The sequence below is a fragment of the Notolabrus celidotus genome, chromosome 10 (genome assembly GCF_009762535.1).
Source record: "Notolabrus celidotus isolate fNotCel1 chromosome 10, fNotCel1.pri, whole genome shotgun sequence".
Classification (NCBI taxonomy): domain Eukaryota; kingdom Metazoa; phylum Chordata; class Actinopteri; order Labriformes; family Labridae; genus Notolabrus; species Notolabrus celidotus.
Window position 1 is genome coordinate 30,319,947 of NC_048281.1, and position 21,500 is coordinate 30,341,446.

General features: G+C 41.5%; 1 protein-coding gene across 1 annotated transcript in view; it reads left to right on the forward strand.

Annotated features, from left to right (window-relative positions):
* slc49a4 (solute carrier family 49 member 4) overlaps positions 1-21,500 on the forward strand; it is a 107,593-nt gene that overhangs the window by 61,646 nt on the left and 24,447 nt on the right. Inside the window, exon 7 of the mRNA XM_034694766.1 lies at positions 12,394-12,521. Within this exon, the coding sequence (XP_034550657.1) occupies positions 12,394-12,521 (128 nt within the window). The remainder of the gene's footprint in view (positions 1-12,393; positions 12,522-21,500) is intronic.

Sequence of the window (21,500 nt, forward strand, 5' to 3'; positions counted from 1 at the left end):
GGGGCGGCTATGGCAAAGGCCCGGTCCCCCAAGGTACGGTGCTTGGATTTGTACAATTGAAGAACTGAAGGTTTTTGCACTTAGGTTTAAACTTCCTCTCAAGGCTGAAGTTTGCTACCTGGACACAAGTCTCTTTTTCTCTCCATCACCTCTGCAACTTTAACCCAAACAGCTGACACACTGCCAAAAGCTTCTGTTGTAGGAACAAATGTTCCTCCAGCATGATATAACTCATTTGACTCATCTCTGTCTGATGTCTGCTCGTTCCTCTGCTTCCTGACAAACAAGAATTAAAGCTAGAACCTTTAAATTTGACTCACAGCGGCTGTTATGCATTTATATTGTGCTTTAGAGAATCCCTCAGGAGATCTGTACTGTTAATAAAAATATTAATAACTAATAAATCTCACACAAAGAAAAGTTAATGGTTGCATTGAGGTTAAAGAGGGTGTCTCTCTCTCTCTCTTTCAGTCTCTCTCCTGCTCTCCTAATTTCATCTATTTTCTTAATATATGATCCGAACCACCCGGCAACACAGTGAGAGAGTGAGAGCAATAGATGCTAATGCAACAGCCACTTCCCCTCAGTTGATGAATAGAGGGCCACATCACGAAGACAAAGTGTGGAGTCTGCAAAAGCAAAGGATTCATTCCTGCTCTGACGGAAATATATGTTTATTGCAGGCTGAGGCCCAATCAGCACTTCCAGGCAGACCTAGTGTTTTCTTAAAGCTGTAATCAGGGAAATGAGCCCATAACTCCCACTGTTAATCAATGAAGCTGTTTGCAGCAGATGAAAGTGTATGTAAACAGAGCCATTGAATTATTGGTACTGATTACGTGGACTCTGACTCACTGGAGGGATTGATTAGGCTCTCCTTGGTGCAACAGTTGATGGCTAAGTGGAATTCAGCTTTAACAATTTGCCCACAGATCATTTACTTTATGTTCGACAATATAAGCGTGCTTAGCATGGCTGGCAGAGGTCTGAACTCATGTCAGTCTCTGTTCCTGCCACTAAGTTTTGTTCCTTCATTAATTCTGTCGTCCTGGCCTCTAAGTGAAGTTTCCCATCACCCTGATCCTCCAATCATCTGCTAGCTCCCCACTGTTCTGCACCAGCACCTCTGCTGAGCATCCATGTTTGATAATGCAGGACATCTTTGTGGAAGATGCCCATGTGTTGGCTCCCACAGCGCCGGTTTACTGGCTGGGAGTTCCCAGTGTCTCTGGCAGCCTCATTCTCCTGGATGCCATTTTCTCACTCCCTCTTGGTAACCACCCTTATAGCATCCATCCAGGGACTTCTGCAGGGTTGGCTTCAGGGTCCAGCAGCCACATCTGTGTTGGAGAATAGACTTCACAGTCGCAAAGAAAGCCTTCCCTGCAAAGGGCCTTCTTCACCTTAACCCTTAAAGACCTAGACCATTTTGGGGGGCGCCAGACTCTCCTGTATTTATTTTGTTTTTCTAACCTATTGAAGCACTCAGCATCAAGTGCCATACATCATTTTATTCAGGAGAACCCTATCTTTCACTGTGCTGCAATTAAAGTATCAGTTTACATTTGTTTTGTCTGATAATGGATGAAAGTACTTAAGTTTTTTAAAAAACGTCTGGAAGTTTAGGCCATTTTTTACTGTGAACTCAGACAAAACATCAGGAAGTTTTGTTCAGTTTTGTAAGAAAGTTGTAGTTAGGTGTTTTAGACTACCAAAAGAATTTTGGTCACTATCAAATCTTTACCAAGCAAGTTACAGCCATTTATTATAGTATTATCTTAGGCGTATTTTTAGTGGAATAAGCAGCTGTATTCTTATGTATCACTTACTGACCCGGTAGATGTGTCCAAAAAAGGTCTGAGAGTAAAGAGCTGTTTTTGGCCACCGGCGGCCGTCTAGGTCTTTGAGGGTTAATGTCCTGCTCTGATGAACCTATCCATGACTCAGGATATTCAAAGCCATATTTCAATGTTTGTCACAGTGTAAGGGGAATGTGATATAGAAACTGATACAAAAAACTAGTATTTTATTCTAAACAAAAAATGTGCTGCCATTTTTCAACCATGTATCCATTCATATCTACACTACCAGTCAAAAGTCTGGACACACCTTCTCATTCACTGTTTGTTATTTATTACAATTATTGTGAACACTGTAGATTAATACTGAAGACATCAAAACTATGAAAGAACATATATGGAATTATTTAATTAACAGAAAAGTGTTAAACAAAGCAGAATATGTTTTATATTTTAGATTCTGTAAAGTAGCCCCCTTTTTCCTTCATGACAGCTTTGTACACTCTTGGTATTCTCTCAGTCTGCTTCATGAAGTGGTCTCCTGGACTGGTTTCTAATTAACATGAGCCTTGTCAAGAGTTCATTTCTAGAATGACTTGCCTTCTTAATGTGTTTGAGACCATCAGTTGTGTTGTTCAGAGGTAGGGTTAGCACACAATGGATAGCCCTGTTTGACTACTGTTGTAATCCAGATTATGGTAAAACCAGATTATTTCATAGTTTTGATGTCTTCAGTAAAATAAAACCCTTGAATGAGAAGGTGTGTTCAAACTTTTGACTGGTAGTGTGTATTCTTTATAATCATATATGTGTAATAATGCTTACAGCCAGAACCTGATTGAAGTGTTCACCTGTGATCTGTGGCTGATTCTGCTGCTCACTCATTCACATCAGGGAGCAGACGTTCTCATTAATTATCATCAGTCGCCAGGCTGATGGCTTTCTTCTCCCCTCATCTCTTTGATTGGTAATGCAGGTTGGAGAGGTCTGATGAATCTGATCGAGGTGCTTTCATTAGAAGAATGTTTAAAGGACAGAAGAACTGTAACCATATCAGAAATGTCCCCCTCTTTTTTCCCCTTTTAAAAGTAAACGCAGCATCCCTCTGCGTTTCACTCCGTCATCAACTTGCTGCAGTATGGCATCATTAGATACACTCCCAGGAAAGCTTGTGGTAATGAACTGAGCAGGGAGCAATTTTGGTCCCTTGTTTCACCCGCAGGCAGGCCGAAAAATTTTAATGTCCCTCTCCCTCCAGCAAGCACCACGCCGTGCCAGTGCTGAGCACCGCTTGCCACAGGCGGTAGAAAATAGCCCCCCTGTAAAAAGCTTTTTGTGCTGCAGGTTTTCTGGTTCCACTTTTTATGTGGAATAAATTTCTTCAGGGACCAGCACTTGCCCTCTGCCAGACAAAAAAAACCAAACTGGCTGCTTGCAAACATTTCAGTGTCTTGCCGGTGGAAAGTTGATTGGCGGGAAGCCGGATGCTGCAGGTTCAATTAGCGGTGGATGCTCTAAGGTGTGGCACCTGTCATGGAGGCATTTGACAAACAATCTGGCTGCTTGCTGTTTTGATTATGTGGCCCAGACAGAAGCTGACTGGATGACAGTGATAGGCTGTTTTTCATAGATTGAAGGAATGGAAAGAAATACTAAGAAGCAGTCCTTGTTATCTTCTTATTAAATGCCCCAGGAAAAAAAGAGAGGCAAACAGGGAATAGAGGAAGGAGATGACAGGAAACAGAACCAGGTTATCCTCTGTCACATTACAAAGGTCTGAGTGTGACAATACTGCAGGTTAATGAGATGAGATACCGCAAACACAAATGGGTGTCAGCCACAGATTAATTTGTTCCCTGCAAACAGGGAAATCTGTGATTGCATGCTGATCATCATATCACACTGTCAACATCTATTAGGTTATTTACTGCATGTCCCACACTACAGATGTAGACAGGCCCCATAGATACTATCATGCTGATGATATTTCATCGCTCCCTGCAGACACTGGAGGAGCAGCAAATGGAATCTGTGCAACATGACTTAAACGATCCGATCTGTATGGGCCAATAGAGGCTGTTAGAGCGGTGTGAGATGTGTGCTCTTAATTCTGACATTTCATCATGAGATTACATGACCCTCTTTACATGCAGAGAGCTTTGAATTACACTACCAGTCAAAAGTTTGGACACCACACCTTCTCATTCAATGGTTTTTATTTATTTTGATTATTTTCAACATTGTAGATTAATACTGAAGACATCAAAACAATGATGTAATCTGGTTTTACCATAATCTGGATTACAACAGTAGTCAAACAGGGCTATCCATTGTGTACTAACCCTACCTCTGAACAACACAACTGATGGTCTCAAACACATTAAGAAGGCAAGTCATTCTACAAATGAACTCTTGACAAGACTCATGTTAATTAGAAACCATTCCAGGAGACCACTTCATGAAGCAGACTGAGAGAATACCAAGATAATGCAAAGCTGTCATGAAGGAAAAAGGGGGCTACTTTACAGAATCTAAAATATAAAACATATTCTGGTTTGTTTGACCCTCTTGTTATGTTGCGGGTTAAATTGACCCTTTTTAAAGTCTATTTTAGGCAATATATGCCTTCCAAACCTGCTAAATGCAGGATAAAGATCTGGGCAGCATGTGACAGAAGAGGTGTCGTGTTAATCTATCAACATCACTTCGTAAAAAATAAAAAAAAATTCAAAATGTGAAATAAAATAACCAAAATCAATGTCATGTAAAAGTATTTTATTTATATTTAGGGCTTTCCAATGTACATTTAAAAAAGTTTTAACATTAATTTTAATGAAAAACAAGTGGGTTATCTTCATTGAACCATGATCTGTGAGAATTAAAGAACACCAATGGACTAAATATTGATTTCAATTGTTAGCAATGGAGTTAAAAATTTGATTTGAAAAATGTGTATTGGGATATTTTGGGGTTCTGACACAAATTGACCCAGGAACATTATTGCTGCTCCAGAGAAACGAACATAACAGGAGGGTTAACACTTTTTTGTTAATTAAATAATTCCATATATGTTCTTTCATAGTTTTGATGTCTTCAGTATTAATCTACAGTGTTTCAAATAATTAAAATAAATACAAACCCTTGAATGAGAATGTGTCTCCAAACTTTTGACTGGTAGTGTACACAACTAATGCAAACCTTCATAGTACATTGTTTCCTCATTCAGTCGTATCCTGCGTTTTACATCTTTTCAGAAAATCCTATGACAACACATACCATAATACACTTTGGCTCCCTTGTCTTGACATTGGCATGCTGTCTTTCTATGCTGAATAATAAAAAAAAAACACTAACATAGTGGCACATTTAAAAAAAGATGCATTCCTCCTTCCTTTCTTTGAACAGACGATCTCTGTGGCTTTAAAAATGTAATCAAAAACTGGAAATTGCGCATTCATTTGGGGACTATTTCATCCTCAGATTAATACGCGTCTGATGCTCTTATGAGTATTTGCTGCAGGAAAATGGTGAATGTGGGAAAAATGAAGCAATAAACTGCAATTGAACATTTCATCAACTGCAACAGGGACGCATATTGATGCTTTTAGGATAGTTTAAAGACAGCAGTGGAGCTCTGTTGCACCGTGTACAAAGGTGTTTGTGTTTTTCATTTTATTTTCCATTGGATAAATGACGATTAAATAAAAACAGCATCTTCTGACTCTATTGGGCCTTATGAAAAGCGCACAGCATAGCAGGCCTTAGCCTTTAAAAGAGTTTGACATATTGGGATCGAGCAAACTGCTTCAGATCATCTGTCGGCCAACTGCCCTCACATCTCAAACTCTGCTCACTCATATTAATTCCGCTGAAGCTATATCACACCTGACTTATCTCACCCATCGGTGACCGAGCTCTTCATCAAGTGGACTCAGGGACCATCAGAGTTATTATAGGAAATAAGCCACTTATCATGTTTCTACCTAGAGGATCAGATTGGATTTGACACAGGGAAGTAGCCTGTGATCCTCTCTGCAGAGAGATGAGGGCTTGGCTGGATGCAGGCTCAGGATTTTGTCCCTCTCTGGCACCGGGGGTGGTTGTGGGAGTTGTGGGAGTTGTGGATGTATGCCATGCATGGGCAGATGGATGCTGCAGATTTGAGGAGTGCAGATGTGGGACATAAAACCAGGGATCCCTGTGTAGCAGCAAGTAGTTGGCCCACTCACTGGACTTTCTCTTTAATAGCTCATACTTGTTAACAGAAATATGATGCTTCAGATCTCCTTATCAGGAAGGACTCATCGTGTTTCACATTGCACTGCTGCAATTCACAACAGTAGGGATACAGTAATAGACTGAAAACACAATAATAGTATTCTCAGTGCAGGGCGTTTGAAGCCAAATACTGCTGGATGAATCAAACTGATGCAACAATACACTCTGTCTCTGTTATATACACTGCACAATCATTTAGCTGGGTCCAGCCCTCTGCACGTGATGACAGCAGCTCTGACAAGACACACAACACTTCAGCGTGTGCTGCAGGTGTAGACACTAAAGGGAAACTCTCCACGAGACGTAATGTGCGTCCAGACCGGTTGTGTGGCTGCAGAGATAACCAATTAACTGATGGTCCCTCAGCTTGATAAAGAGCCGGGGCGAGTTGCTGCTGATAGCAGGAAATACACCGGTGTAATTGAGCGTCTGCCTCCAGCTTCGTGTCTGTGTTTATGAGACGCAGCAACGGGCTGTGTCTGCCTTTTTCTTTCTAGTTCTGACTCTCACAGTGCTACAGCTGTGTTTCAAGCAACTGTCGCCAATGTTTCCTATTTTATTTTGCTTTGTTTTTTATTTTCTGGAAGCTTTCTTTTAGTGGAGAAAATTCTAATTTTGCATTAAGACAATTTCATGAAGTTTTTAATGATTTGTAAATTAATAAATCATGACCCATGTCTACTCAGGACATGAACACAAGGCGTAGATAGTGGATGGCGTCCTTACATTGATTTAAAAGAAAAATGCTCAAATGGTCAGTAAATACTCTTTGGAAGGAGCCCAGGTATCATTTTTGTTTGGGGGGGAAACTGGAAGTGCATCATCAACTGCAAAATCATCACGCTTCTATTCTGCTAACCCGCAATTTACACAGGATGCACCGCGTTGCATTACGGCTACGCAGCCTGTTTGCTCCATCTGACGGCTTGCGCCCTGCTTAACAGGGTGCATGGTTGGAGTGTAGCGCTTGCTCAGAGCAGCCAGGACCACCTGGGTCCAGTATAGAGAACTACATACAAACAACAGGTTACAGAGCCTTTCTGTGGTTGAATTTCTGCTCATTTGGACAGCATTCCATTACTCTTGTGCTTTAATCATCACTGAGTATGCTGCAGAACTATAAAGTTTAGATTTTGCAGGCTAAGATGAGTTTAATAGGAATAATTCAGCTCTATTTTGTTGTCCTGTTACCTTCTGACACAGTAATCTTTTTTATATTATTTTATTTTATTGAGTGTACAGGTCCAAATACATCAGTACATCCTGTGATTCAAATAATTAGTCGTCTTGATTCCAAAGAATAAAAAATAAAATGAAAATAAAAACACAACAAACAAGCAAAAGACAGAAACAAAACAAAGAAATCAAATTTCATTTCATAGATCCTGTGTTGTTCATTCACATTACAGTTATGTTAATTTGATCTCACAGGTAGTGGGTATCCCTTACACCCACTCTGACATGTTTACACTTGTCCACCATACACCTTCACCCACACACACACACACACCCACACACACACACACACACACACACACACACACACACACACACACGCGTGCGCTAATACAACAAGTCTGAGGGGGGTTCCTTAATGTTTATGGTACTCAGGTGGCTTCTGACACAGTTATCTTAAAGTCCTGTTGTAGTCGATCTAGATCACGGATATGTGTCTGTTTGTAGCTTACATCCACAAACAATGAGTATTTCTGATCTATACGATCTTTAAACGGTCGGGAGTTGGTATATGATGTTTTATTTTGAAATTGGTGGATGTTGCATCCGTTCCTTGTGCCTGACTTCCTGTCCAGGTTGATCTTTTCTGTGCATATTGAAGCGTGCTGGTCGCGGGCTCAGTCAAAAATAGACTTGAAGCAAATCTCTGGTGGAGTGGCGCGGGGGCACGCTCCCGAGACGGAGCTGAGACGCCCACTGTGTTCGCATGAGCATTGACTAGAATGGTAACGTATTGGCTGCGCAGTGTAGTTGTAACGTGACGCTGTGCAGCCTGTGTAATTTGGGGGTAAGTCTTAAGGCTGATTAATACTTCTGCGTCGCCCCTACGCAGCAGGGGCTGACGCGGACATGAGCCCCACATACTTGTGCGTCGGTGTGTCTGTGTCGCGCAGCAATTCTCCTCCGAAACGCCTGAGGGCAGTGCGGTCTCTCTGATAGCCGGCCGCCTGCTTCCGGTCCCGCTACGATCTCTGTTTACTTTTCCACAGAGTTTCAGAGCGTGTTATGTTAATCTACAGCTGATACATGTTGCTGTTTATCATACAGACATGATTACATGAAGAATAGAGAGGAGGAGATGAAATACACGGCCGATGTGTGGCCGATGTCCGGGATCCCGGAAGTGCTGTGAATGCGGGTACGACAAAGCCGTCGAGCGGACCAATCACAGAGCTTGCGGTCCGCGTCTGCTCTACGGGGAGTTACATTTTGGAGGAGGTGCACGTCAGCTACGTGCGTAGGTCTCTGCGTAGGTACGGGAGTTACACGGACCTACGGCGTAGGCTACGCCGTCGATTCGACGCAGAAGTATAAATCAGCCTTTGGCTACAGCTTATTCAAGATTCAAGATTCAAAGTTTTTTTTTGTCAATTTTCACTGTATATACGAGATATACAGGAAAAATGCTGTTTCTCTCTTCCAGCTTTTAAATATCTAAAATTTAAATATAAAATACAATAAAATAGAATAAAATACAGTTTTATAAAAACAGCCTATGTACACAGTGCAGGTAGTGCAATGACAGTTTAAAATAACAGTAAGGTGAAACACAAGAAATATCGCCCTCTGCTGTTAACATAGAGTATGACAATTTATTTTTCATGCCACTGATTTAATTCTTCCCTTTACATGTGCCAGTTTATAATAGTCCATTAATTGTAAAGTCCAACAATAGGAGTAGAGAAAGCAGCTGTAAAGTCCTGTGAACGTGACAGTAATATTTTGAGTCTGAGAATGACAGCTCATGAAATCTCAGGAGACGTTGATGTCGTCTAAAAACGCCAGTGGAGCGGTCTTAGTGGAGATGTTCTCATTATCCGTCCTCGAGATGATTTCCCTCATCGGCCCGTCCTCCAGCACGCTGTCAGAACTTCACAACCTAGCTGAACTAATCAGCCATTTCCAGCACTTCTTCTTCTTATTCCTGCTTTGAGTTCATTGTCAAGAAGAGCCCTCGTTTCTCGAGCATCTCATCTGTGAGCAACAAAACAAAAGCAATTAGTGTCTGTCTTAGCTTCAGGCTTCTGTAGCTTCATCTAATCTTTCACCAGCATACATATGCAAACCCAGAGGAGAGGAGAGGAGTTAATGAACTATGATGGTTTAGAGAGGGCTACAAAGGGAAACCTCGATCCTCCAGAGAGAGTGGTGAACGGCTGGATGGCTTGTCTTCCACAATATTATACAATTCGCGTCTCAAGTCGGTCTGCTTAGCCGCTGAGACAAATTGAATCAGCTCCTGGATAAGTGTCGGCTTGTGTAATGACAAGTACGACTGACGCACTCAGAAACAAGTGGGAGACGGAAATGATCGTGCCGTTCTCTGAAACAATGAATGTCTCCTGTAATGGATTATGACACGAGTCACAGAGGAAGCAGACATTTCGATTTTTCATTGGAGTTCATAAAGGATGCTGTGTGTTTCTGAAGCAGCTGACTTCACTGTCTGCGTCTTGTCCTTTTATATTCCAGGATCTTGACTGTGTTGTGTTCTGCAGAGCTGCACCTGACTCACAGCTCTGTCAGTTGAATCAGATGTGACGTGGTGTGGTGCTATCTGTAGATTGAACTTGTCATTACCTCTTATATCCTCCATCAGCCTACATGAGACGTTTTACCTGTGAGAGCCAGGTGGCCTTCGTCATAAAGCTTAGTACAAAGAGTTTAACTTTGTGACATGGTTCTGGGACAATTCTTGGAATCATGACTTTCTAAGAATTTGCCCTTAAAGTTAAATAGATACAAGTAAAGACAAAGTTATTCATATAGCGTGTTAGCCCTTAAGAGAGCTTCTAAGGTGAAATAATGTTAGGAGAGAGGAGGGCTTTAAGAGGCTTGAAGGCTTCTCAAGACCAAAACCCCCTCCACCAGCCACATCACACATGTCCTGCAGCAACTCCACTGGCTTCCCATAAGATAAGATAAGATACTCCTTTATTCGTCCCACAACGGGGAAATTCATGGAGTTACAGCAGCAAACAAAAAGGTGTACAGTACAAGAATATCAACAAGAATATATATATATTAAAAAAAGTCCATCAGAGACGACAGATTGGCCATAATTCTCCTGTCAGCCACCACCTCCACAGGGTCCAGGACTGAGCTGGCCTTCTTCACCAGTTGTTCAGTCTTGCTCTCCTGTATCCTGTCCACCCACAGCAGGTGAAATCCTTCCAATGTGGTGTTAGCTCTGTTAGCATGATGCTACTCTGCCAGTATTCCCTCTGGTGCTGGGTTAGCACGTCCACCTTATCGTAGATAGACCTTACATTCCCCATAACGTTGGATGGAAGGACAGGTCGATGTCATCTTTTTTAGCTTGCACCCCAGTACCAGCACGTCATCCTTGCCTCCTTCTCCTCAGCTTGCAGGGAACATCGGGCCTTGCATCGTTTAGCATCGACATGCTACGGGCTGCTAACAGCTGATCTCGTATGTAAACAATGCGACCATAGTTACACGTTGGATCTCCGGACACACACAGGAACAAAAAACAGCAAAAACACCACTGCAAGCGTAGCCAGTTTGGTGTCTATGGCTAACAAATGAGTCATTTAAAGTCATGACAGGCTCCAAATACAAATAGAAATAAACAGATATGAAAAAAGAACAACGAAGAGAGAGCTGCTGCAACAAGCAGCCACTCGAGCGACGCTGAGCAAATACTGTATCATTTTTAAGATTTTGTTTCTCACTTTCAAGGCCATCAACAACTTAGCTCCTCAGTACCTCATTGACCTCCTCCATAAAAAAAATACCCACCCGTTGTCTCAGGTCCTCCTCTTCCACCCAACTACACTTTTTAAATATAGCTCATGAAGACACAATGTCTGACTAGACTCTGAATAGGCCGATCAATTAATCGCCTTCTGTGCTAATCATCAGTCAAGAGAGCAATGTGTCATATCTAGTGATGAGGTCAACCATAGGCGTTTCTAGCCCAATTTTAGGGGTGCTGAAGCACATCTAAATTGAATCCCAGCACCCCTAAAATTAGATTTTTTAAAATTTTTTACTTTATGTCCTTTTTAACAAGCTATAAAACTTTCAAAATCACACAGTACTTGGTTGAAATGTAATATTTTAACAACAAAAATACAGCAGCTCCACCACGTTGTACATGTTGTCCATTGCATTTCAAATGAAAGTCCAAAAAATAACTCCAATGTCAATTTTTGGTACTCACTATAGGGGGCTGGTTTACTCCAGAAACATATATACTGTTTATGTATATGTTGAGGAGCTGCTGTATCAAAATGAGTTGTCTTTCCCCAGAAATAAGGGTTACCATGTTTCTTTTATGATTCCAATCCATTTCTCTTTTGCTGTGGCTCAGCATTTAAATAACCTTTATCAGATTTGATGCTTTGGAAACAGACTTTCCCAAAAAGTGTTATACTTTTCTTTCACAAATGTGGGAATGAAATTGCATTAAAATGCACAGAACAGTGAAATGTATCTTGCCCGGCTCAGCACACCTAAACATACGACCCTAGAATCGCCCCTGAGGTCAACTAATCCACATTTCTCTCTTTGTTTTTCAAACTATTCAACCAGATAAAAGTTAGCAGCTCCTCAGTTTGCAGGATCCTTGCTGAAGAGCTTCAAAGAGTCACAATTTTGATGCAAAACTTCCACTGTGGTTTTCTGATCACCTGGTCCATGTGTTTTAGAGAGGCCCGGGACCTCTTGCGGTATCACAGCTGTCACTAATACCCATGTGGATGATTAACTGTGAAGAAATCTGACTTTAAAAGCAGCTCAACCTCCACAAACAAGCTAGAAGCAGCTAATCATAGGGTCCCTTTTGGTTGCCTGTCTTTTCCAAAAAATAAAAGCAGAAGAGAAACATTCTACCTCTTTATTCAGTTTCTGTTAGCTCCTGGTAAAAACCTTAACAATGTGAAATGTATCACTTTTTTGGGGACATTTAGGCTGGTGAAATATGTCAACTCATGATGGCTGCCACACTCACAGTTTCTCTGTACTGATGGTTTGAGTCTTCTTCGTTTTAGAGTTGCCATTAGTTACCATTATAACTCACTGATATTCATCTTTCTCCTTCTTCTTCTTCTTCCAGGTTTGCAGACTCCATCCGTGGGATGCTGAAGCTGATCCTGGTGCTGCTGCTGGCAGGAGCCTCATTGTCCTCCACCTGGTTCACACTCACCTGTTTGTGCAGAGTCACTCACCTCCCTTCCACTGCAGGTGGGTCCTCATGCAGCATCACTATCATGGCTGGCATTACACACAGGCAACGAGGCACTGAGATACAACCCTGTGCCAAACGAATCCAGTGGGCACTTTATGAGTCTGTGCCAAATTGATTTTCACATGCAGGCCAATCCACTCAAAATTATTTTCATTGATTTGTTGAAGACCAAACCACAAGTGAGTATTTTTAATGCATTACACCACCACCTGAAGGTCAGGGTTGCCCTCTGGATTTCATCCCCTGCAGCAACAGGGAGCAGACTCTGTCTTTGGTGTATCTGTGGCGGGGTTTCTTTGCAGCTCGGTTGAAGTGTCACAGCAGAATGAAGAAGAAATAATATATTTCAGACAAGCAGCTCCGCAAGTTAAGGGCTTGAATGTTTATTGCAGCAGCAGAACATTGTTTGTGTTAAGATTCGAGGCTGCAACCTCATCACTTCTCACAGTTTTTTATTTTTTCATGCAGAAGTTTTAAGGAGCGATGAGATGGCAACGTAACCCCATGCCAAGAGCCTGCAAGCGAATTCTAGAGAGATGATGGGGCTGAAAGTGTGAGCGCAGTGTTGGTGCAGGGCAGGGGAGGCAATCACAGAGCAGAAAGGGCAGAGTGGCAATTTTGCAGCTCAGATAGATAGACGGCCAAATTGGGAGGAGACGTTCATAAGGTGATTGAGAGAACGAAACGTCAAGTTCAGTGCAGCTCGAGTTGACTGCCTGAACTTGCAGGCTCCATTTTTTGTTGCTTTTGATGAAGTGGCTGAAGTTAAATGCTGCAAGTAATGAACAAATCTGAAAAGCTCAGGTCCCATCTCTGAATTTTCCTGTATATTCTAAAGTACGATCCTTTAAGCGGAGTCTTTCGGGACTTCATAAAATACCCCCTCAATTTAATTTAGACCAACTTCCCTGCAGAGGTAATTCACTGAATTCCTGTAAAGGTTTTGAGTCCCAGGGGAAAGTTTGTGCAAGGAATAGCATCTTTGAATACTCAATAAGCTCTCACTGTGTGGGCCTGAGAACTCCATGGCAGCCTTGTCTCTTGAAGCTTCAAACAACCAGGAAGTTGAAAGTCAACATTTACACCATGTGATCTTTCTTTCATCTCATGCGTTGAAGTATGGAGCCAAAAGCATGACAAAAAAAGTCCCTGTTTCCAATCCTTACTGCCTGCATTGTGTACTTGCTACATATTCAACAGAGACATTCCATTAGTGACAAACCCATTAGGGACATTAGTGGACTGTGCTGCCTTTTATGAAGCCAAACAAATAAGCATACCAGCATGTTGTTCTAAGCTGCTGATTCTAGACATCATCATCCATCATCATTCTCCCGGCCCTGGCACTGCTCTCTCTCTCCTCCCCTCTCTCTCTCTTACACACACACACACACACACACACAATCTTATCCCACTCTCTGGCAGCCTGCAGCAGCCAGGCTCCAACCTGGTCCATCCACCTGGCGAATCATAGCAGAGGGTGGTGTGATGCTGCAGCAGAATCTGCCCAAAGCACCTCATTATCCTGGTGTGGGCTGGTCAGTAGCACACAAACAGTAAATCAAAGTAGGATCAAAGAAATCTGCAGTTTGTGGGAACATCTGACCGGTCTTTTGATATGCATCAGTAAATACTTTGCACAGAAGTTAAGGATTGGTTTTCTATGGTCTCCAAATAAACTTTACACTACAAAGAAGACTCAGTATTAAAAAAAAATAGTTTACTTTCATTTATCACTTTTATTTTTGAACAAAAACCTGCCTCTAATGTAAATACTTGTTATTTATAGACCTTTAGATTCAAATGAGTCGCACAGATTAATCAGATTAAACATTTTATGTATTTATGCATCACATTTTTCACAAAATGCACTTTCTAAATCTACATTGTGGATTCAGCTGGTGCCTCCCATAATCACTTTGATGTAGCTTGTCAAAGTCTGTTATTCAAGTGAGGCTGATAATTTAGTTAAATCAAATTACACTGCTGCCCCTGCACAGAAGGAAAGGTCTGAATGCTGCACTGTTCTTCACCTTTCAAAGTGTTTTAAGGACAGGAGAGGGCTTTTCTGCCTTTATTAAACATGCAACAGTGGTGTGACGATGGGGAACCTGAAGTTTGTGGTTGGTACCTTTAGAAACTTTAAAACTAAAGGTGCATTTCAACCAAGAGTCCCGGGGTCTTTTAGCCCCCAGAACTACTTTACCCTGAACTAAAAGGTTCCTGTGCCGCCATTGTTGTCTGCGCTTCGACCGCGGGCTGAAGTCCCGGGTAGATTGTGCAAATCAGGCCAGTGACGTATGGAGAAAAAAATTTATATTAAATAATATTTTGAAATCTTAATAAAAAACTAAACTAGTAAGCATTCCACAGAACTCCCTCTGTGTTTCAACAACTGTGTAAACTCCACACACACTGTTACGTTCAACCTAAAGTCCCGGGACCTTTGAAAAGTACTACGCCGCTAGCAGGGGCTTTTCAGGGGGGAGATTATCTACCCCTGAACTAAATTTAGACCCTGCTTCCTCCGGTCAAAACGCATGTAGTTCAGGGGTAAAGTCCCTAGTTCCGGGGTAAAGTTCCTGCGGTCCAAAAACGCCTTAAACTAGTTTGCATTCCCAGGAACTCCCTCTGTGTTTCAACAGCTGTGTAAACTCCACAAACACTGACACGTTCAGCTGCAGGTCTCCAGTTTACAGGGTCACTTTTGAAACCGTAACACCGGAAGAGACGCATTTGCAGTGGTTCAGAGAAGACTACTGTTACAAGCTGCTAAATCAAGAGAATCACAGCTTCTTCTTTTGAAAAGTACACACACATACAAAAAAGATAGAACAAATAAAAACTAATGAAAGAAAGAGAAATCAAGTGAATCACAGATGTGTGTGATGTTGTTGTGTAGGGCGGGTGGAATAAAAACACTGCAGCTAATCTACCAATCAGACACGTCCAGCATTGCAGGCCCTGCCCCCTGAAAGTCCCGGGACCTTTGAAAAGTACTACCCCTTAAGCAGGGGCTTTTCAGGGGCGAGATTATCTACCCCTGAACTAAATGTAGACCCTGTTTCCAAGTTTAAGGCACTTCCACTTTTGCTGCTCTTTTAAAAACAGGTTTTTTCCATTCCTCATAAGATAGTCCTGCGGTTAATCACTCCCTGGCCTCTGCGATGACACAGACACATTGCTATTGGTAATCAAGGCTAGCTTATTAGCTCGCTGTTACTCAAATGTAATGTAGAAAGATAGGGCTCTAAACTTTAACGTGGTGTTGGTCATGGGGAGAATTCAGCTTTTGTTTTATTGGCTGCAAACCCTGAGCTCTCAGAATAACTTGTTGGGGACACAAATCCTGTAAATTTGTTGAAACACATGTAGTTCAGGGTTAAAGTCCCTAGTTCCAGGGTAAAGTTCCTGCGGTTGAAAAATGCCTTTTTTTTTGTAGAAGATTTTCACTCGCTAGTTTGACTTACATAGAATGCAACCTTGCGTGTTCAAAAATGAGGCCAATGTGAAGATGCATGAAACTGCAGTTCCTCGAGTATTCACTTGAGACTGCCTCAAAAATTCAAGGACATCACATTATAGACTGTATTAAAATGTGCATTTCAAAAGCAACATCTAACATGTTCACATTTTTTGTCTCCATTTGTCTTCTCTTTATTCAAGACATCTGAATGGAGACTCAGTAATGAACCTGTAGTTACTTTCGAGCCCTCATTGTGTGAGTCTACTCTGCGTTGTTATGAGATCCAGAGTATATTTAGTAGAAAAACATTGTGTTTTCTTTGGGCTTACAAAGTACACCCCATGTTTCTATGCTGCTGTGCTCACCATGGGTCTCCTGCCTTCATGGAAGCTCCTCCTGCCTTCTGGGAACTGACTTCAGAAAGGCTGATTCAATAACGTCAGGGGGAAAGAGCGGCGGTCGAAGCCCTCTTTAGTGTTTGATATCAGTGCTTCATTAGGGCTGAGTAAAGACGAGCAGGGGGGACGGCTGCCTTTCATGGGTGCATGAGAGACTCCTGGTTCCCCGTCACAGGCAGGCGGACAGGCAGGCACGCAGAGACCCTCAGAGGCTCTGTGATTAAAGGGACGTGCAGACTAATGGGGAGCTCATTTGGACCAATCTGCTGTGTGATAAGGGAGATGGAGGGTGGCGTGACGCTCCAGAGGTGACGGCTTAATCTCTACACACATCCACTCCTGCACACATATTTTACTTTAGGTCTCAGCTCGAAGACTGCAGCTCAGGCTGTCTGATTACTCTGCAGACATGGACACACACACACACACACACGCACACACACACTTACACAGTTAGGAATGAACAAGCAATAATCCTACTTTACAAACTTTGCAGAAGATGACCTCTACAAACTTTATTTGGGGAAATAGATTGAGCTGGACAGCATATCATAATTTTAAATTAAAAATAAATTCTCCAGTGATTTTTTTTTTTTCCTCAATTCAACCAAGAGTTCCACCCAAAGTTAACCAGCAGCAGCCAACATAAGCAGAAACATTCCCATCATGCCTCGGGAGCAAATGAGACAAGCTGTTTACTTTGGGGACATCTGCACATTTTGGCAACAGAGTCTGAAATTAGATTTTAATAAATTGTAGAATCCATGAAATGAGTTGCAACTTAATTAGGACTGTGCAAGAAAACTCAAATGTGCAAAAATATTACAAAGGAAATTGAAAATGAAATTGCTGTCACAGTGCCACTAAAACCTTCTTGTGATTCTCCTTGCCAGCCCGGGAGGAAAGTCCCACATTATGAAGCGTATTAAGGCTGAGCGTCAAACTTCAAAATATCTGTCCAGCAGCAGAGCTGGAGATTAGGCTAATTCAACCTTTTGTCCTTTAGCCACCTGAGGTTAGTAGAGGAGTTACCAACACCACATCTTCCACTAAGCACGCACAGAGTAGTCGGCTGCAATAACTGAAATGATTATACCTGACATACTCTGGTTCACTTTTCCAGTTTATAAACAACAAAAAACAGGCGTAAACTTAAGAGCATAAATTGCATTCAGAAGACTGTTCCTCTCCGCCATCTAACCCACCCGAACAGAGCAAATCAGAGCACATTTAAAGGTTACCGATCAGCATGCTCATTGTCACAGGCTCCAGGAGGAGAACACACATGTCGCACACACACACCCACAAGCAGAACAGGTCAATCAATCAATCAATCAAGCTTTATTTATACAGCACCTTTCATACAAATCAAATGCAACCCAAAGTGCTTTACAGCGATTGAAAACAAGAAAGAAGCAGAAATGAAACAATGGCAAGACATATTAGGGGAAGATAATAACAATGAGAATAATACAAATAATAAGAATACAAATTAAAAATAAGAACAACACAAAATAAAATAGAGACTAAATAAAATAGATACTAATGCACACCAAAATAAAATATGTGTAATTAAAATAAGTTTCAAAATTAAGAATAAAAAAAATAGTTAAAATAAATAGATTTAAAAAGGTAAGGATAAGAGTTGAAAAATTAAAGTAAGGCTAAAAATATCAATAAAACTGAGTAGATAAATAAAGTTAAATAAATGAATGAATAAATACATAAACGTAGAATAAGATAACAGTTAAAATTGCTAAAATAATAAAGCAACATTTAAATCAATATTACAGTAAAAGGTAGGTAATAAAATTGTTAAACCCTACATAAAAGCCAGACTGAATAAATACGTTTTTAGTTTACGTTTAAAAGTCTCAATATCTCTATCAGCGCCTCTCAGATCCTCCGGCAGGCTGTTCCATAGTTTGGGAGCGTAGTGGCTGAAAGCAGCGTCACCAAATGTTTTAGTTCTGCTCTTAGGAACAGCTAAAAGAGAGGAGCCGGAGGATCTGAGAGACCTACCTGGTTTATATACTAAAAGCATCTCTGAGATGTAGTCTGGTGCAAGGCCATGCAGCGCCTTAAAAACTAGTAAAATCATTTTAAAGTCAATACGAAAAGCAACAGGCAGCCAATGTAAAGATTTTAAAATAGGCGTAATGTGTGCTCTCCTTCTGGTCCTCGTTAAAACTCTAGCTGCTGCATTTTGTATTAACTGCAGTTTGTTTATTGTGTTCTTTGGAAGACCAGAAAGGAGAGCATTGCAGTAGTCCAGCCTGCTGGTTATAAAAGCGTGCATTAGTCTCTCTGTGTTGCTCAGAGAGAGAAACGGCCTCACTCTAGAAATGTTCTTTAAATGATAAAAGGCTGTTTTGGTGATAAAACGAACATGTGGTTTAAAATTAGACTCAAAACATTTAATTGTCAATCCTGGGTAAACAACTAGTTAAATCTGCATCATTTCCAGAACCCCCTCCTTTCACCACATCACCCCCATCCTCCTCCAGCAGCTTCACTGGCTCCTGGTCAAACTTGGAATCAACTTCAAAATCCTCCTGTACACATTCAAGGCCATCCACAATCTCGCCCCCTCTGTATCTGTCTGATCTCCTCCGCATCGTCACCCCCTCTCGCTCCCTCAGGTCTTCCTCCTCCCTCCACCTCTCTGTGCCCTCTGCCCGTCTCAGCACCATGGGGAGCAGAGCTTTCAGTCGCTCTGCTCCCCAACTCTGGATCTCACTCCCATCAGACATCCGAAACATTGAGTCACTTCCCCTATTCAAATCAAAACTCAAAAACCCATCTGTTCCAATCTGCATTCTCTGTTTGATTTCCACTGCCTCATTTCAACTTGGTGTCACTTTGCTTGTTGTCTTTATTTATTTTAAAGGCACTTTTAAATAAAATGTATTATTGTTATAAATGTTATTAAATCAATTTAACAACTATACCTTATAATGCTAAACATAATAAGATTTAACTCAAAATATTGTTCACACAAAATATCTATCCTAAAGACAAATTTTAAAGGTGACATATCATGCAAAATTGACTTTTTAATGGTTCTCTACCTGAAATATGTTTCCCTGGCATGTCTACAAACCCCCCAAGAATGAAAAAAATCCATTCTGCCCCTGTTTTGATTTCTACACCTTTCTGTAAATGTGTGTGAAACGAGCCGTTTCAGACTTCCGTGTTTTTGTTTCGTAACAACAATATCCGGTCTGTCACGGAGTCAGGGCTCGGAGCTTGTTCAGACCATAGACTGTATAAAATAATACTGAATCCCTCCTCCGTTTTTCATTACCTGCACAAATGTGTGCTAACAAGGAGCTTAGGAGGGAGGCATGCTAGTTGTAGGCTGTCTTAATAAACACAAAGGTCGGTTTTACTCCCCACGTCTGCAGATTTGAAGATCTAGTGGATGATTTTTATTTATCATGGATAAGTGCTAGCGCTAATTAGCATCGCCACATAGCTATATGTTCGTAGCTGTAGCTGTAGCTGTAGCTGTAGCTGTAGCTGTAGCTGTAGCTGTAGCTGTAGCTGTGTACCAAGACACACGTCGACATACTGACAAATAAAACAACAAGAAACACTAAATCTGTGACCAATCCTTCATAAAAGGTCCTGCTGCCTTTCTGGCAGAGGTCGGTTTTTCTCCCCACGTCTGCAGATTTGAAGATCTAGTGGATGATTTTTATTTATCATGGATAAGTGCTAGCGCTAGTTAGCATAGCCACATAGCTACATGTTCGTAGCTGTGTACCAAGACACACGTCGACATACTGATAAATAAAACAACAAGAAACACTAAATCTATGACCAATCGTTCAGAAAGGTCCTGCTGCAGGCGCCTCTCCGTCAGGATCAGATTCAGAGGGTTGAAGTAACGCGATCTCTGAGCAGCCGTGTATATTCAGCCAACATGTAAACATTAGATCAACGTGCTGGAGAGCCGAGGCACATCCACTTCCTCAGGGGGCGTGGTCAGAGGGAAAACAGAGTGTTCTGATGAGGAATGAAGAAGAGGGCTTTTCAGGCATGCCAAAATCTGATTTCAAAGTGTTTTTTTGAGCATAAACTTTAAAGACATGTTTTGGTGACCTCTTAGACCAATATATATTGATGAAAAAAGCGTGATATGTCCCCTTTAAATCTGGCTCCAACAGGTGGAGATGATGAGGTGTAGTTATTTGTTACTGCACTGAAGTAGAGGTATCTGAACTTTCCTCAGGTGTCTATTTTGTTAACGTTTAATTAACAATTAAAAAAATATATTTTTTCCTCAATCACATTGCTTTAAAGCTGGGGTTGGTAGTCAGATTTAGATACACTTTTTGTTATATTGGTTAAAACCAAAATTCGGGATTCGAACCGAATCGTGGGTTGAGTGTATCCTTACATTCCTACCGTCCCCCTTAAACCCAGAATGATTTCAACCGAAATCAATGAGCAAGTAACTCAAAGAAATTGATCAGATGATTTATTCTTCAGTGCACCGCAGACATTACACAACATATCAAGACAAGACAGTCAAGAGAGGGAAGCTCAACTGTAGGTAAGAGAAGTCTAGTAAATGCAAAGTGAAGTGAACAACCGTGTGCCCTTTAACCACCTGTAATCATAACACCAACCATCAGAATCTGCCAAGTTCAGGCAGAAATGGAATATTTTGTCAGACCACTTTGTTATGGTAGAAAGGAAATAAGCCAGAAACACGTAGGTCAAAGAAACAAACCTGAAATATTCCACCTGTGTCACCGCAGACCAAGTCGAGGTGATGAATGAGCTGGCAGAGATTGTTCCAAACCGGCTATTTTCATCCATGCACCTACAATATTTTGGTTCTGTCCCTCGTAAATTTCCACCTTAAGGGCTGGCAGTGTAATTGAAATGTTTTCTCAGGATGAGGGTTCAGCATAAATCTTAGAGCTGCTGAGAACAAATGGTACCTTAGGAGGGTGTGAAGGTGGCATAAATCACCACTGCTCTTCCACAAACTTGACCAGAATTCTATCCTTTTGAGAAAGTTCCTCCAATTGGATTCAAACCTCCTTTTGACATTAACACTCCAAATGAAACCTGTTCTTACTTCTGTCCTTTTCTGT